Raw genomic sequence first — 19,520 nt, forward strand, 5'->3', positions numbered from 1 at the left:
GAGATTTTGATATGGAAGAAGGGCCAATACTGTGAGGTGTATCTGGCCATGTGGTTCAGAAGCCTTTGGAAGTGGTTTGCAGGAGGAGTTTAGAAGAGTTTTGGATATGCTGGCTAGAGAAGCCCTAGAATGTTGTAAACTAAGCTTGACAGGAAATTCTGGTCAGAGCTTAGAAAACTAGAATGCTCATAAAAGTGCAGTCAGTAAGGACCAGGTACAGGAAGTTTCAGTTTAGAACAAGGACTCAATTGGCAGTTGAACTAGGGCCATGAATGTTATGCTTTCACAGAAAATTTGCCTACATTTTGCCTATATCCTAAGACTTTTGTGGGAGACTGAGATTAAAGATGGCGACTAATTTGGCAGAGGAAATTTCAAAGCAGCCTAGTGTTCAGGCTGTGATATGGGTACTCCTGGCTGCTTTTAGCCAGATCTTCAGTGACAATCAGAAGCACAAAGCAAATGTAAAGGTGTAGAATTTCATCAGAAAGGAAGCACCTGCAAATTTGGGGCCATGGCAAACATGGCTGCTAAAAAAAGATTAGCTTTTTAAAGAAGCCACATACAGAACAATAGAAAAGATGGCTTGAGGGCATCTCAGAAATCAGCAAGACATCACCCTTTGCAGGCTCAAAGGTGTAGAAGTGAAAGAGTTCACTTTGAGAAAAACACCCAGGAAGCCCAGTTCATTCAGGAAAGAATTTCTTGGAGTTTGGAGTTTGACAAGCAGGCATTCGGAGACAAAGTGGCCAAGCTACTGCCTGAGCTGGCAGCTGACTTTGGCATCATCCATGTGGTACTGATTTTACAGGAATATAAAATGCAAGAGTTGGAGGGTCAGGAAGGTTTTCAGCCAGATTTGAGAAGACCTAAGCAGCTAGGCAATTTGCCTCTGACAGGGCAATGTGTGAAGCTATGCAAATGAAGTCAAAAGTGGAGTAGAAACTCTGGGAAGTTAGAGATGCCAGTAATGTGGAACATCAGCTGAGAAAAGTCACAGGGAAAGAGTGGAGACACCCTAAAAGAGAGGCTATGAGGATTATAACTGGCCATGCTGTAGAGGTGGTACCACCCAAGCCCTTTGGAGCTCACACCTCACTCCAAATTGCACCAGGTGCTGAACATGGAACTATAGGATTTAATGTTTGTCCTGCTGGTCTTGCTTTGGTCTCATTCTTTTCTATCTCCCTTTTGGAATAGGACTGTTTACCCTGTGCCATTATATGCTGAAAATGTTTAATTTTCATTCTGATTTTTACAGAGGCTCACAGCTAAGGGTTTGCCTTGTGTCTCAGAAGAGACTTTGGACTTAGACTTTTTAGCAATGATGGAACTGTTAAGACTGGTGCTCTTAGAGATAGAACAAATCCAGTTTGTATGATGAGATGGAAATGAGTCTTTTAGGTGGTCAGGGGAAGAATGTTATGGTTTAGATCTAAAATATCTCCAAAAGTCCCACATGTGCAGAAGGTGATTAGGTCATGAGGGTTCTATATTCATCAGTAGGTTCATCTACTGATTAGCTCAGTAGCTAAATGTACTTTTAGGAGCTGGGCCTTTGTTGAAGTGGGTCACTGGGGATGTGACTTGGAAAGGTATATTCTTATCCCAGTTCCTCTCTTCTCTCTCTGCTTCCTGGCTTCCACAGACTGACCAACATTTCCTTTGCCATACTCCTCTCCCATCCCGTTTTTGCTTTGGAAGAAGCTGAACATTGTCTAAAACTTGAACCAAAATAAACCTTTTCTCCTTTAAGTTGTAGGTGACAGGTATTATATCCAGCAATAGAAAATTAGCTAAGACAGGTTTCATGGACAGAAGAGGCAGAACTACCAAGAAGGCTCCACCCCAGAAGTCAAGGCATACAGTAGTTGCCTAAGACAGAAGCTGGATCAATAAGCAGCAGCACCCTCCCTTTGGGGAGAAATAAGGGCCAGGGTAGAGATCCCTTCTATGCGGTGATGGCAAAGGAAAAAAAGGAAGCTGAGAGAACAGAAATAATGAGAACTCTCCAGCAATCCTGCCTTCCCAAAGCACAAGATAATACAGAAATGTCTGAAGCCAGTAGTGGGGTCTACAGTAACCATGAAAAACATTTTAAATAGACTGATTCAGTCCCCAACATGAACAATCTAACAGGAAAAGTAATGTCAACATTTGATAAAGATTTATAAGAAATGCAAAAAATAAACCAAACAAGAAAACTATCCTTTGTCAGGAAATGAAACAATCAATAGAACTAGATTCAGAAGTTCTCAGACATTAAAACTATCGGACAAGTAATTAAGTCAATGCATTAAGTGGTCTAGTGGCAAAGTGAATAATCAGGGAGTTTTAGTAAAGAAATAGAAGGTATAAGAAAAAAATCAAACAAAAATGCAGGAAATGATAATGCCAGTAGGAAAGATAAACACTGGTTTGACAGTGTGGTAGCTGGCCTCCAAGATAGCTTTCAGCGATCCTCACCTCCTGAAATTCATGTCCCTGCAGTGCTGAATTGGCCTCATTAATGTAACCTACAGGATACTGTAGGAATGACCCCTATGACTTCTAAGAGTTGGTCATGGGAGACAATGCAGCTTTTGCCATGTGTTCTCCAAGGTCATTCATCTGTGGGCATGTCATGAAGACATTAAGGCAGATCTATGCAGTGGTCCACAGGGGGCAATATCATGAGATCCAATCCTTAGGAGAGGTCTGTAGGGGTTGGGACCACAAGCTCCAGACCTATGGAGAGGTCCACAAGGAGTGGGGCCATGAACTCCCACCTACTAATCTGGTAGCCAGTTGAAGGATTCATCCTGAGAATGGTCCATCTGGCCAAACCAAGCCTTGGATTAATAGCAGTCCTGGCAAGCATTAATGTAAAAAACCAGAACAAAACAAAACAAAAAAACCCTAAAGCCAGACCAACTCAATCAAGACATTCCCAACATAAAATAGGTTGTCACTTCAAGCCACTAAGTATGTTGTTACACAGAAACAACCCACACAGGCTCATTAGCAGACTACAGAGATGAGGAAAGACTCAACAAAAATGAAGACAGGTCAATAGAAATGACCCAACCAAAACACAAAGAAAAAAAGAAAGAAAGCAAGGGAGGTAGTGATGGAGCATCCAAAGGTTTCAGCAAATATAAATATGCAAATATATACGTAATTGAAATCCCAGAAGAAGAAAAAATAAGGCTGAAAAAAATTTGAAGAGATTATTTCCAACAAAAACAAATCTACAAATCTAACAAGGTCATCCAAGAACACTAAGCAGGACAAATACCACAGAGGGAGGGGAGAGGGGAGAGGAGGGGGGGACATTCAAATTGCTAAAAGCCTAACATGAAAATCTTGATGTGAGACAGAAAAAAAAGGATGCATTATATACAGAGAAATAAAGATAAGAATTAAAGCAAATTTGTCAGAAACTATGCAAACCAGAAGACAATCCAGTGACATCTTTAAAGAACTGAAATAGGAAAAAAACTTCACCAGAAAATTCCACACAGAGCAAAAAGTCATTTTAAAATGAAGGAAAAATTGTTTCTTAAACAAAAGCAAACAGCATTCTTTATAAGCAGACCTGCACTATAAGAAGCAGTAAAGTCTTTCAGGAAGAAGGAATATGCCAAGAGAAATTTCAATTTACACAAATAAAAAAGCAAGTTGGGATGGTGAAAATGCAGCTAAATATAAAGTTTAATTTTCTTTTTTTGGTACCGGAGATCAAACTCCAGTCCTTGCACTTGCAAGGCAGGCGAGAGAACCACTGAGCTAAATCCTCAGCCCTAAAGTTTAATTGTAACTGTGCTAAAAGTTGCCTGTGTCAAAAAAACTATGTTGTGTTATAGCATGCGTAAAAGGAGAATCTGATAACACTAGTACAAAATATAGAAGAAATTGAGAGCATATTGTTGTAAGGTTCTTATGTAACACATGGAGACTGTGGTTAATTTAAAAATAATGTTATAAACCCTATGGTTTTTATCATTCAAAAAAATCAAGAGGTATAAATAACAAGTCAATCAATAAAATACAGTGGAAAGATAAAATATACTCAATCTAAAATCTAGCCAAAAAGGAGGAATGGGGTGATTATTTATTTATTATTTATTTATTTATTTTTAATATCAGGGATTGAACTCAGGACCTTGCACTAGTGATTTTTTTTAAAAAAAAATGGAAAACACTAAGCAAGATAGTATGTTTTAATCAAACCTAACCTATAATTACATTAAACTTAATGAAGTAAATACTAATTTAAAAACAGAAACTGTCAGATTGGATATAGAATCAAGACCCAACTACATCCCTGGTTTTGGTTCACTGAAAAATGAATCCATAGTTATAGCTGAAGACATCACCATTTGTCTCTCAATCATAAAACAAGTAGAAAATCCATTAGGATAGAAAATGTTGAACTACATTATGAAGTAACTTGGCCTACTAGATATTATTGTTTCCTCCATCCAATAACAACAGAATACACATTGCTTTCAACTGTACATAGAATATTCGCCATGATAGGTCACATGCTGGGTTATAAAACACACCTCAACAAACTTGATAGAATTGAAACAATATAAAGCATGTTCTTGGACCATAAATTAAAAATCAATAACAGATATCTGGAAAGCACCCAAAAGTTATAAATTAATATATTTCTAGGTTTTCCATGAGTAAAAGAGTAAGTCAGTCACAGGGAAATTAGGAAGTTCATTTAATTCAATGACAGTAAAAGTAATATATCAAAATTTGTAGGAAGCAGCTCCAAAGTGGAAATGTATATTAAATGCTTATATTAAAAAAAATAGGCCTCAAACCTATAAAACTTTGTCAGGTTACACCTTATAAAAGGAAGACAAATCCAAAAGAAACAGAAGGAAGAAAAAAAAAGCTAATACCAGAAATCAGTGAAATATATATATATTAGAAAATAAAGCTAATACCAGAAATCAGTGAAATATATATATATTAGAAAATAAAGCTAATACCAGAAATCAGTGAAATATACATATATATTAGAGAAATCAGTGAAATATATATATATATTAGAGAAAAATCAATAAAACCAAAAGCTACTTCTTTGAAAATATTAGTAAAACTGATAAACTACTTTAGGAAAAAAAGAAAACACAAATTAATATCATGCATAAAAAAGAGATACCAATACAAATTCTAGACATTAAAAATTGTTATCCCTATAAATTAAAAAATTTGGATGACATGGAAAAATTCCTTGAGACATACAAACTTTCAAAGGTTACTCAGATAGAAATAGATAACTCAAACAGTGCTGCATCTACAATGAATTCATTAAAATCTTCTAACTCATAAAATTTGAAGCCTAGATAGTTTCCCTAGTAAATACTACAATACATTTAAAAAGAAATAAAATAAATTTCCACAAGCTCTTTCAGAAGACAGAAAAGGAAATAATATTTTCTAACTCATATGTAAGACCAGTCATATAGGAAAACCAGTTGAAAAAATGACAAAGAAATAAAACTTCAGACCAATATCTCTCATAAACATATTGGTAAAATGAACCCAGAAAATACAAAAAGGATAAACCATCATGATCACATAAGGTTGATTCTGGGTGTGGCTTGTTTCAAGATTCTAGAATAAGCCAGTAATATTCACCATATATGGAAGAGCCTAGGTTGGATCCCAACCACCTGGGAGAAAAGAATTACCATAACAACAGAAGAAGAAAAACCATATGATCATCTTAGTAGACAAAGAAAACACACTTGACAAAATTCAAAGTTTCAACGTCTATTCATGGTACCAAATCTTAACAAAGTAGGTATTAAAGGGGACATCCTTAACCTGATAAAAGGCATTAAAAAAAAGGAACACTGACATCACAATCAGCAGTGAAAAGAACACTTTTCCTGTAGTAATCAGAAATAAGGCTGGTGTTTGATTTTATATTCCTTTTCAATAGCACTAGACAGCCTAGCCAGTTCAATAAGCTAAATAAATAAATGGAAGTCATATCAATTGTAACAAAAAAAATAAAACTCATTCACAGACATGACTGTTTATATACAAAATCCAAAAACTCTACAAAAAACCCACCAGAACTAATGAGTGAGTTTAGCAAGGTTATAGGATACAAGGTCAATATACAAAGCTTAATTGTATTTCTATATACTAGTGATAAACTGGAAATTGACTATTTTTACTGTGCTATTTATTAAAATCACTAAATACATATGTATGTATCTAACAAAATACAGGCAAGATCTGTATAAATATAAAACAATGAGAGAAATTCTTAAAGACTACTGTAAATGGAGAGGTATAATATGTTCATTAGAAAATTTGGGCCGGGGATTTACCTCAGTGGTTCCAGTGCCTGCCTCGCAAGCGCAAGGTCACGAGTTCGATCCCCGGCACCCAAAAAAAAAAGAAAATTCAATTTTCTGAAGATGCCAATTATCACTTAAACTGATCTATAAATTCACTGGAACCCCAATCAAAATCTCAGCAAGAACTATTCCCCCCCTTTTTTTTAGAAATTGGCACGATGATTCTAAAACATAAAGCAAAGGAACTAGAATAGTCACAACAAATTTGGAAAATTCACACTATCTGGTTTCAAGATTTACTGTAAACAAAGTCTCATAGACATGCAGGTCAATCCAGAAAGAAGCCCTCACATACATGGGCAATTGATTTTTAACAAATGTTCACAACACTTCTAAGGAAAAGACAACCTTTTTACAAAACAACACAGTGACTATATCATGACCTTTTACCTTGTATAAAATCCAAAGCTTACAGATTCGATCTCTTTCATAGGAGAAAAATCTTTGTGACCTTGGGTTAGACAAATATTCCAAAGATAGGTCAGAAAAAGCATAATTCTCATAGAACAATAAGGCAGGTCCTTGCTTTGCCTCCATGTTTTTTTCCCCACAGAATGTTTTGTTCCAGAAGTATAACAGTTTGTGCTGCTTGGCAGGGCTCCTGTCCAATGTAACAAAATGTTTTGTAACTGTGTGAATGTGCCCTCTCAGGACTGTTCCGTTAACTCTGCCCCTCTCAGAAACGGTCTGTTAGCTCTACCTCACTCAGGACTGTTGTTAGCTCCGCCCTTCTGAAGAATGTTCCGATAGCTCCACCCCTTTCAGGAATGTTCTGTTAGCTCCGCCCCTATCAGGAAGGTTGTTAGCTCCGCCCCTCTTAGAAATGTTCTGTTAGCTCCACCCCTCTCAGGAATGTTCCGTCAGCTCTGCCCCTTTCAGTAATGTTCTGTAACCCCGCCTCCTTGCTTCTGTGAGCATGCTCACCCACTATGCCTTTCAGGAATGTTCTGTAACTCCACCCCTCTACTTCAGTGAGCATGCTCACCTACCCTGTAGATCCCTATATAAGGAGGCTTTCATTTCTGGTGAGCTGCTCAGCCTTCAGAGTAGGAAATCCTCTGAGCCCTCTGGCATAATAAAGGTTCTACACCCCTTCAAGTGACCATCAGATTTTCGAGTCTTCAAATTGTGATAGACCTGACCCAGAGCTGTGGCACTTGGCTGTGACACTGAGCTGGCCAGGAATTTAGCTCAGCGGTAACGCATATGCCTTGCAAGCACAAGGTCCTGAGTTCAAACCTCGGTACAGAAAAAAAAAGAAAAAAAACGTTTAAATTGTTGTTTTTCAAAGATCAGATCAGATGCAAAATCTCATCATAAAAATACTGAGAGAAAATGTTTCAAATGCGTATCTAGTATAGATTTTTATCCATAATATATAAAGCACTCTCAAAACTCAGAAATGGGAAAAACAACTTTTTTAAACAATTCTATGATACTAAGAATTGAACCCTAGGGTTTTCTTACTGAGCTATCCCTAGCCCTTAACTACATTTTCTTTTGAGACGGGGTCTTGCTGAGTTGATAAGCTGCCTAGGTTGGACTTGAACTTGCCTCCTCCTACCTTATCTCCCCAAATTCAAGCAAGTGCCACCAAGCCCAGAAGACACATTTTTACATACACAGTAGAATGCGTAAACCTGAGCTGGGCGTGGTGGTGCACACCTGTAATCCCAGCACTCAGCAGGATGAGGCAGGAGGTCAAGTTCGAGGCCAGCCTGGGCTATACAGTGAGTTTAGGGCCAGTCTGAACTACACAGTGAGACCCTGTCTCAAAAAAATATGGGCTAAGCCCACACTGATACTACCAAGGCTGCAGAGCAACACTGCTCATGGCTGAACTCCTTCCTTGGAGGATTCTAATCAGGATACAGGTTGATAGCTGAACAATTTCTTTTAGGAAACACTTCAATAGTGCTCCTATGTGTCATGTATTACTCTAAACACTTTGTAAATATTAATTCATTTTATTTATGTAGCCCTTTGGGTTGCCATTCAAAGCATCTTGAACTAGCTTCCCCCTTTAGCTACAGTCTTTTTCCTCCATCTAGTGGGCTTGACCCTTAACCTCGCTGATCTTCTTAAGGTACGTAGAACACATGCACAGGTCCCTCATCATCCCTGTTCACATCTGAGACATAGTGCCCACGTCTGTCACTCTTCCACTCCCCCAAATCTACCAGCCAAAGGCCAAGGCAAGCTCTAATCCTACACTTATTAAACCTTACCAATCTTGTGGGTCAGAACTGCTCCTCTGTCCCCATTCTTCTCTATGGTAGTAGAGAGCAATTTCTGTAGAGCACAATTTTTTATAGGCACTAACCTAGTAGAATTTGCACCCTCCTTCTCTTCTTTCCTCTCTCACTACCTGGCTCAGTGCTGTTCTGCATAACAGATGGAAGCTCAATATGTAAGCACATTCACTTAACCTATGAAACAGAGACAGGTCTTAAACAGTTTTCAGCCCCTACTGTGCATGAAACACCATTATTTTGTTCATTACTAAAACATTTGTTCATTACCAAAACTCTACACAAAAGGCCATATCATAAAATAATGACCATTTATGTGCCAAGTACTGTGCTAAACACTTTCAAAACCTTATAAAGTAGCATATTCCCCTCTAAAATTATCCCTTAAAAGAAAGATTCACCTTATATTCAAGACATTTTGATGTTCTCTCATTATGGAAGGTTTTCCATTTTTTGAAAAACAATATACTATTTGAGGAAGACACATTAACCTAAACTAATTCAATCATGCTAATTTAGATGTTTACAGAAATCATTTGATAATCTATTTTTTAAAAATAGGAAGGGCAAAGAAATTTAACATAACCTGGGCATAGTGGTATATGCCTCTGGTCTCAGCATCTGGAGGCTGCAGGAAAAGGGTCACTTGAGGCCCAGAGATCAAGACCAGCCCAGGCCACCTAGCAAGATCTTGTCTCAAAAGAAAAAAAAAAACTAACACAGATATTTTCATTATTCCTGGGGCATGACTTCACACCTGCTAGTGATAGAAAATTTGTAAATAAGCTTTATAAAAATGACTTTTAAAAAAAGTCATCAGCACAGCAAACTGTCATGTTTTGGAACCACAGGTATCCTATTACCGAAGGAAAAATATACCTACATATTTGAGCGTTCGTAATTAAGAATATGGATAAAATTCCCAACGCCAACATCACTGATGGATTAAAAAACCCCATGTACTGAGTATCTCTGAGGAAGTAAAGACTTTTTGCTCTGAGAAACTGGTTATGAAGCAGGTGAAAAGGTGGGATACCCAGCCAGAGCCATGAGACACAAAGCAGGAGCAAAAGCAGCTTTACTGCTGGCGGCTCAACAGGGATTTATATTGCCTCAAGAGCAATGAACAGAAGTTTAGCTTCATTTTTATGCGTCTATGTTTCTATGGGGCTTTCCTCTTATTGGAGGGGAAAATAGCAGGCAAGGTTATACAAGCAGAGACTGTGGTTGGGGTAGGCAGGAAGTTTAGGCAGGGCTTTCCAAAACCATTATGCTCTTGTGAACTTACAGAGTAGCTGTAGTCATGACTTCTGAAGGCCTTTTAAAATGGGGGAGGGGGTCCCTCTCTCAGAGAGACTCAAGAAACTACTCTAATGAGTTAAAGAGGCCAGACTAGAGTCTGAACCAAAGTATCCTGTGAATATTACAGTAATTCATGACATATTTGTATTTCAGACCACACTCCATAACTAAACAAGACATATATATACATATATTCCACTTCTATCATTTCAATATATGCAGTCAGCCCCTCATGTTGTGGTTCTGTACCCACAGATTCAACTAACCATGGATGGAAAATATTCAGGGAAAAAATTGACTCTGTACTGAACATGTATAGACAATTTTTCTTGTCATTATTCCCTAAACAATACAGTACTAACAATTATTTACACTGGATTAGGTATTATAATTCACCTAGAGATTATTCAAAGAGAATGCGCATAGGATCTATGTAAATACTACACTATTTTACGTAAGGGTCCTGAGCATCTGATTTAGTATCCTGGGTACTGGAGGGTGGCTGTATCCAATTAACCATTAATAGAGCTTATAAAAATCCTAGCTCAGTGGCACCGCTCCTGCCTGGCAAGTGCAAGGTCACGAGTTTGATCCCCAGTAGTGGAAAAAAAAAATTGGAAAAATGGAGGCTTCTTCCAAGAGAGTCACCTTAGATATGAGCCCTGATGGAAATCCCACGGCTGCAGCTATCAGTTCATTTTACAGATCAGGAGGTGGAGTCTTACCAGGTACGAAGCTTGTCAAAGCCCCACAGGTGCTAAACGCAAAGTGCCCCAAGCCCACCTGATGTGAGAGCGGGTCTGAACACGTGCTCCAGGGGAAGGGATGCCCATTTGCCTTTGCCACTGCCCCTGGTGGCCTGATGTAAGAAGAGTACACTTGCCTTAAAAGCTAAACCCATGTGAAGATGCTTCTCTGCCCAGACCAGACCTGGACAGATCCTGTGCTCTCCAGAAAGCCACAACCACGACTTCAGTGATGTGGGAATGGGCGCATCTGAAAGGTCACATTACGGAGCCCTCCAATCCCCTGTAGGGGCCTACAGTCTCATGCTGCCTTCACCAAGTGGAAAGACAGGACGCTAGCCCTTTATCCACAGGGGACGTGTCCTAAACCTCCAGGATAGGCTTGACACTGGAGGTAGTACCTACCCTACACATACCACATTTTCATGATAAAGTTTAATTTATAAATTAGAAACAGTAAAAGATTTATAATGATAAGTAATAAAACAACTATAACAATATATTATTGTAAAAGTTATACAAATGTGGTCTCTTTCTTGAAAGAGTCAAAACATATAATACTTTTGGACTGCATTGACTGTAGGTCAATACAGATAAGGGTTACTGCTGTGTACTAGAAAGACAAAAGGAATTAAAACACAGTCCTTGCCTTATGTTCTATCTTGACCATATCTTATTCATATTTCTTAAAGAGGCTAGAGAAACTTTAGAGCCACAAAGATCTAGAACCTCTATCTCCTCTATTTTGACCTCAATCACAGAACAGCAGCTGACCATAAAACATGCAGAGCCTTTTTGGTTTGCTCCTGAATTCTCAGTTAGAATATTATCCTAAGAACAACATGAAATGTACGACTCTCAGAATATAAAATATCAAGGAAGGATACTGGAAATAATGACTCTGAGCTTTAGGTAAATTTACTTAAACCCTATAGCAGTGATTGTACCCTTCCAGAAGACAATGTTATATCTTGGGTTCTTAAGACAGGACAGGGACATCTATGGGCATAGGATCTGCAGGATAGATTCCTGGGAGGGTCACCAAGCTCCAACCCAGCCCCCAGAGCTATCCCAGCTTCCCCTGCAGCCCAGGTAACAGTTCTTATGAGGATTCCTCTTTATTTAAGCAAAATTGTTGAAAAGGCTAAACACAAATGAAAGGTTTGCTTTTAGATTTTTTTAAGCTTTCATCTAATTATATGGGAGAACAAGAATATAATCTTTCATTTCTGAAGTTGATAAAACAAAATAAAATAGTATCATCAGTCCAAAATATCTAATTCTGCTCAAAATTATAACACCTCTAAGATATAACCTTATCATAGTAGTTTGCTGAGAACCTCTATGAGGAATGTTTTGAGGACCCTGCTTCCTGTCACACAAAACAAAATTCTGACTTTGAGGGCTCACAAAGTCCACACCACCTTCTCCCTTTTATCTTGCCAGGTCCTTCCAGATAGGACAGAAGCAATTTCAGCCCCACAGAATGGGTGCCAATGTCCTCGCTCACCTGAATGTGCATGGCTCCCTCTACTGCTTCTGCAATGTTGGAGCAACCGCTGATGAGTGACAACTGCTGTCCCACACTCAGGGTGCCTTTCAGGGAACCGGACTGCTCCAGCAACTTCATCTCCTTTCTTGGAAAGAGAAATAGAGTAGTTGTTGTCAGTAATCAAAAATAAATTTAGAAGAAGAGCTCAATGTGACTACTTATCAAGGAAATGCAAATCAAAATCACAGTGAGATACCACCTCACCCATTAGGATACTATTAAAAACAAAACCAAAAAACCCCAGAAAATACCAAGCATTGTGAGGATGTAGAGAAACTGGAACCCTTGTGCACTGTTGGTGCAGTTGTAAGTGATGCAGCCTCTATGGAAAACTATGGAGTTTCCTCAAAGAGTTAAAAATAGAATTACCCCATGATCCAGAAACTCTACTTCAGGTATGGACCCAAAAGAACCAAAAGCAGAGTCTTAAAAAGACGCTGGTGCACCTATGTTCACAGCGGCACAACTAACAACAGTCAAGAGTAGGAGCACTGTAAGAGTCTATGGACAGTCAAAATAAAAGAAAACAACCGAAATGTTGTATATATTCACAATGGGATATTATTCAGCCTTAAAAAGGAAGGAAGTTCTGACACATGCCACAGTGTGGATGAACCTTGAGGATGTTATGCTGAGTGAAAGGGTCAGACACAAAGGGACAAATACTGTATGATTTTACATATATAAAAAGCATGGAGAGTAGTCCAATTCATGGAGAAATAAAGTAGGATAATGGTTTCCCGGGCCAGAGGGTTTGGGGAAATGAGAGTTAGTGTTTAATGAGTACAGAAGTTCAGTTTGAAAAGACCAAAAATTCTAAAGATGGACAGTGGTAAAGTCTACACAGCAATGTGAATGTACTTAATGCCACTCAACTGTGCACTTAAAAATTGTTGAGATTATAAATTTTGTTATATGTACTTTACTACAATTTAAAACTGTTTAAATTTGTAAAAAAAAATAAAGGATAAAACAAGGCCCATTGGGTAGGGCTAAGAGGACCAGAAAACACTGGTTCCTCGTCCTCATCCCTGGGTCAGTCCCCTAGAATGGAAGAGTTGACAGAGGGCGTCTCATAATCAGCGCCAATTTCCTGGTATGTGACTAATGCAGTCACCCACAGCCTGTGCTCAGATGGCCCAGCTGGATTAATATTTTGCTGTCACCATCTTAAAGTTCTCAATAAAGTTTGAATAAGGAGTCCCACATTGGAATTTGCACTGAGACACAAATTATGTAGCCAATTCTGCTTTTAATTCAAGAAGCACTAAATAAATCAGGCAGAATCTGTACACAAACATACACAGTTACCTAAGGAACAACAGCTGTGCCTTCCAAAATATTCAGTGGATTTTTTATCAGTAAGCCAAGTAGTTTTTACATCATTTCACATCACATTTTTTTTTTACTAATAGATAAAATTATACATATTTATGGGGTATCATGTGATGTTTTGGTACATGTATACAATATGAAATGTTCAAATCAGCATAAATATATCTTCTCTAACAATTATCATTTCTTTTCAGTGAAAACATTCAAAATCCCTCTAGCTTTAAAAAATATATACAATATGTTATCTGTATTCACGCTGCTATGCACTAGCACTCCAGATCTTCTTGTTTCTAAGTACAACTCACTACCTGCTGACCAGCCTCTCTTCTCGCCTCCCGCTCTCCCCAGACTCTCGTGACTGCCATTCTGTTGACTTCTATGACAACAATTGTTTCATAAGAGTGAGGCCATTTAATGCTTAGCTTCCTGTGATGGTTTTTCTTAAAACTGTGTATGTCCTTCAGCCAAAAGCCAGGAGAAGACACTGGATCTACAGAGTCAGGCAGATGTGCACAGGGCTCTCAGCAAGGCTTCTCAGGAAGAGGGTGCCAGAGAGGACCTGTCACCAGACATGGGCTCGCAGAGAAATCAACAAGAGACCAGAAGAAGTGAGGTTCACTGCTTGAGATACTGTCAGAAAGTAAGGGCAACTGGAATATTGAGTATCTCACTAAATCTTCTCCAGATGGAAGGGAGGCTAGACAAGACAAAGCTGGAACCCAGAAAGGGGTGTTTAGTATTTATAAGTCACACAGTGACCTTGTTCTTTGCCCATGCTTAGATTTATGAAATGGCCTTGCTTGTCTCCTGTCATAGCTTAGACCAACGTGTCTGAAGGTGCTGGTCTGTGAGGCCACTTAGGCTCTGCAGACCGCCATGGCACAGACAAGGATGCTCTTCCTTTTGGTTTTAGTTTCTTCTCTACCTTACTGTTGTGCATTTGTGTTTGCTTTTCAGTATAACAGGGGTCACTGTCATTACTGAAAAGGGGACATGCCAAAGTATGAATGAGTTTCCATTATCTTAAGCAAAAACAATCTGCGGAAAAGATCATGAGTCCCCCACTGACCAGGCAAAGTGTCTCCTGCCTAAGGGCAAAGACAAGGTAGGTCAATGGGGCTTGGACTTGAATTTTTTTTTTTTTTGGTACCGGGGATTGAACTCAGGACCTTGTGCTTGGGAGGCAGGTGATGTGGACTGGAATTTTTTAGGAGGGAGAGAAAGCATTAGATATTTCTCATATAAGTCATTTGGAAGATCTGTAGTATATCAACTAAGATGTGTGTGTGTGTGTGTGTGTGTGTGTGTGTGTGTGTGTGTGTAGGATATATAGATAGGGGTCTATATCTATATACACGTACACTTTAAAATGTTAAAATGGGATAAGGGGAATGTGGCTCAGTAGTAGAATACGTGTCTAGCATGTGTGAGGCCCTGTGTTCAACCTCCAGCACCACAAAAAATAAAACAGGCCAGAAAATGGCTTATTTTAGATGATCAGAAGGACCAGAAGTGCTCCTCAGATGTCAGCACACACAAAACAACTCACAGTAGTCCTACTGAGTATCCCTGACCACCACCCCAATGTGGAGCTATTTTTTCATATAGAACAGATTTCTTGAAGCAGAGGGTTATAAAGCCAGTTCATGAAAAAAATGCACAAAAAATATATTTCTTATCCATTTATCAGGTTGTTTATTTAAGCTGGACAGGCTCTGCAGCATCTTTGCAACAGATTTCAAATTTAGAGACTTATATGTTTAACAGTTAAAAATCAAGGAAGAACCAGTTTGAGGTAAATCCAGTAAATACATATTTGAAATACTATTGAGGGAAACACAACAAAAAAGGTCACAAGAAAAGGCTCCCCCACGAAGATAGAAAGAAAAGGCAAAGCTGACTATCTGCAGCAGTCCTGTGAGCAGACATTAGGTGCGGGCCACAAAGCTCTGCGGACAAAGACTGCACTGGTTAGCGGTATCAGCACCCTGCACAGAGCTCTCCCTGACCCGAAGAGCGCTTAGTTTTCATTTCATAGAACACTTCTGACTCATCTTCCAAAAACATTTAGTTATATAACTTTGTAAATATAATAAAAACACTAACTTGCATACTTTAAAATGAATTATCTGTATGGTATGGAAATTACATTTGAATAAAGCTGTTGTATTAATTTTCTACGGCTACTGAACAAATTACCAGAAACTTGTTTTGTGGCATACACATGCACATGTACCATGTTACAGTTCTGGAGATCAAAATCTCCACTAGGCTAACATCTGATGGGCAGGGTGAGCTCTTTCTAGTGGCTGACAGGAAGAGTTTGTTCTTTGTCTTTCCAGCTTCCAGAAGCTCGCTGCGTTCCATAGCTTAGGGCTCCTCCATCTCCTGCCTCCTCCTTTTCCATATAAGGGCTTCTGTAATTATATACTGAGCCAACCTGGATGCTACAGTTTAGGTCTCAAGTGTGCCCCAAAGCCCCATGTGTTAAAGGCTTAGTGTCTAGTTTGGTACTATTGAGAACTGTGGAAACTAGCCAGGTGTGGTGGTGCATGCCTGTAATCCCGGCACTCTGAGAAGTTGAGGCAGGAAGATCATGAGTTCGAGCCCAGCCTGGGCAGCTTAGCGACTTAGCAAGACCCTGTCTCAAAAATAAAAAAAAAATGTAAAAGGGCTGAGTATGTAGTTCAGTGCAAAAGCTCAGTGTTCAATCCCAGTACAAAAAGAAATAGTGAAGGACTGGGGATTTAGCTCAAGTGGTGCTGCACCTGCCTTGCAAGCACAAGGTCCTGAGTTCAATCCCCCGCCAAAAAAAAAAGAAAGAAAGAGAGAAAGGGAGAAAGAAGGGAGAAAAGGGAGAAAGGAGGAAGGGAGAAAGGAAGGAAGGAAGGAAGGAAGGAAGGAAGGAAGGAAGGAAGGAAGGAAAAGAAAGAAAGAAAGAGAGTAAGAAAGAAAGGAAGGAAGGAAGGAAGGAAAGAAGGATGGAAACTTGAAGAGGTGGAGCACAGTCTTAGGTCATTGTGGGTATATCCTCAAAGAAGATAATAGGATCAAAGGCCCTTCCTTCTCCCTTTCACTTTCCAACTGCCATGACCCCTGCCCAGATATGCTGTGCCAACACAGGCAAAAGCATCTGGGCTTCATGAAATGAAACCTTCAAAACAGCAAGGCAAAATAAAATCTTCTTTATAAACTGATTGTCTCAGGTATTTGTTATAGTGATGAACAGCTGACTAACACATTAGATAATCCAGGATAATCTCCCCATCTTGTCATCCTTAATTTAACTGTATCTTTAACCCTGTAAGGTAACATAATCAGAGATTCCAGGCAAGGAGACATGGACATCTTTGGGGAAGCCATCATTCTGCTTGACATACATTTTTTAAAAGCCTTCAGAACAAATAGAACATGTAATGTATATAGAATTCTTGTATAAATTACTGTCAAAATTATGCTTATACAATAAGAGGATTTAATAAAGCCACCTCCATGAGGTAATTAAGTTATGATAAACTTTCTGTGCTCTGTAGATATCATTTCATCCTCCTCTGGCTTCTGCTGGCTGTAGTGAAATTTGTCATTCCTTATAAGTATGCTGTCATTTCTCTCTAGAAGCATATATGACCTGTATCTTGTTTCTTGGTGTTTCATAGTTTCACCATGCTGTATCTAGGTAGACAGACAGACTTTTTATTCACCTTGCTTGGGATACTTTCCTTTTCCAGAATCTAAGGAGTCATCACTTTAACTAACACAACCTCTCAATCACTGTATCTTCACAGTAGAAAAAGGACAGCCTCTCCAACAGGCAGTGCTGGGGAAACTGGGTATCCACATGCACAAGACTGAAACTGGACTGCTATCTCTCACTCTGTGCAAAAATCAATTCAAAAATGGATCAAAGACCTAAATCTAAACCCTGAAACACACTATGAGAAAACATAGAGGAAATACTTCAAGATGTTGATATAAGGAATGATTTTTACATGACCACAAAGCACAAGAGCAAAAGCAAAAATAAACAGATTGGGTTATATTAAACTAAAAATCTTTTGCAAAGCAAAGGAAAAAATCAACAGAGGGAAGAGATAACTTACAAAATAGAAGAAAATATTTGCCAACTATCTATTTGACAAAGGATTAATATCCAGAATATATCAGGAACTAAAAAAAAAATTAGCAAATAAAAGTTCAATTTTTTGATGGGCAAATGAGGTTGGGATGTAGCTCAGTGATACAGCACCTGCCTGGTATGTACCAAGAACCTGGGTTCAGCCCCTAGTACTGCAAAATAAAAACAAAAATGAAACAATGATATGAATAGACAATTCTCAAAAGAACTAATACAAATGGAAAGAGGGACAAGATGGAGGGAAGGATAAAAAAAGAAAGGGAACGAATAAAGAATTAACATGTATTCGTCTTAGTTACTTTTCTCATTGCGGAGACAAAATACCCAATATCTACAAGTTAAAGGAGGAAAGGTTTCTTTAGCTCACAGTTTGCAGAGGTTTCAGTCCAACGTAGGCTGGCTTCAGGGCGGGGTGGCACGGCAGAGGGATGCCACAGAGGAGGAGCAGCTCGTGGCAGGCAGAAGGCAGCAAAAGCGAGCCAGTGACCCACGACAAGCCTATTTCTGTACCGTGTATCTCAGCCAGGGAACCCACCCTTAGGGCAAGTAGCACTCAGACTCTCAATCCTGGCACTGCACCCTAAATCAATCCCAGCATCACTCACTCTAGATCCAGCCACCTCTGAAAAGCCCCACCTAGGAGTTCAAGAGGCTTTTGGGGACGTTTAAACACAAGCCATAACAGTGTTATGGACATGGACCAACTCCCCACAAGGAATGTAATCATTATGTACTGCAAAATGTACTAATACAAAATAAAAACTGAAAAAAAGAAAAGAACAAATAGAAATGGCAAAAATATATGAAAAATACTCAGTATCATTAGCTATGCATTATTTTTAAAAGCCTACTACATATTTTTGCCCAGTATTCTCAAGTATTTTGAAGTGGAAAGGGTTTTTCAAGATACTTACTTTGCCATGTTACCAGAAACAGAACTCTAGAATCTAGACTTTAAGGTCTGATATTCCTAGATACAGTGCAGGTTTTATATCTTATAGAAAAAGTAAAGTTTTCGTGATAAGTTATTCAATGTGACTACGTGATTTACACAATTCAAATAAATATATAGCACACAAGTATTAACTAATTAATTACATCCTGGATTTTGTTAACATGTACAGAGAAGGAAACCATTGCTGATTTAACGGTTGTCAATGCTATGGCCAACTCTTTTGAAACCCAGTTTTGCCATTTGAACAAAAAAGAAAGAAAGAAAAGCAATACCCAACTCCTCCTGAATCTAATCAACTTAGCTTTAAAAATAACTACAGATACTTGTGAAATACATCAAAACAAAAAGAAATTTATTTTTTTCTTTTTTTTTCAATCTTGCCTATTCATTTTGGTGCCCAAGAAAGCACAGTCCATGGGTGACACAATCATCCAAGGATATGAGCTGCCAGGAGAAGGACTGGGGCAAAAAAACATCTTTCTCTTAAAGCATGGTTAATAGGAACCTCTACTTCCTTACTCTGCCTAGTGAGCCACATTGTCTCTCTCATTAAAAAAAAAACCCTTTCCAATGAGATTTACTCATAGGACTGACCGGCACAATTTATTGGTTTAAGATCTGAATATTCAAGATACTAGAACTATTTTCTTTTCATGTTTTTAGAAACAAAAACATAGAAACATACGCCTACTTCTACCATCCAGAGCTACCCACCATTAATCCTGTCATATTTGCTTCTTGTCATTTTTTGAGTAAATACAACATCACAGATAATTCTTTAGCCACCACTCTGCCTCACATCTTTCTACTGAACTCATATAGCAACTTTACATTCATTCATTTGTTTATTTAGTGCCAAAGATTTGTCA

The 19,520-nt window shown here is 38.6% G+C and overlaps 1 protein-coding gene across 4 annotated transcripts in view; it reads right to left on the minus strand.

The window, feature by feature from the left end:
* Positions 1 to 19,520, minus strand: part of Cryl1 (crystallin lambda 1) — a 181,918-nt gene that overhangs the window by 108,196 nt on the left and 54,202 nt on the right. For 3 of the 4 annotated variants that reach the window (XM_021236374.2, XM_004854875.4, XM_087199402.1), the window contains one exon: positions 12,185 to 12,311. In XM_021236374.2, the coding sequence (XP_021092033.1) occupies positions 12,185 to 12,311 (127 nt within the window). Of the gene's footprint in view, positions 1 to 6,764; positions 7,059 to 12,184; positions 12,312 to 19,520 lie in introns of those variants that run through there. The other variant, XM_004854877.3, reaches the window with a different exon arrangement.

Source organism: Heterocephalus glaber, unplaced genomic scaffold (genome assembly GCF_053883595.1).
Source record: "Heterocephalus glaber isolate CG9 unplaced genomic scaffold, H.glaber_assembly_v1.0 deba00001719, whole genome shotgun sequence".
Lineage (NCBI taxonomy): Eukaryota > Metazoa > Chordata > Mammalia > Rodentia > Bathyergidae > Heterocephalus > Heterocephalus glaber.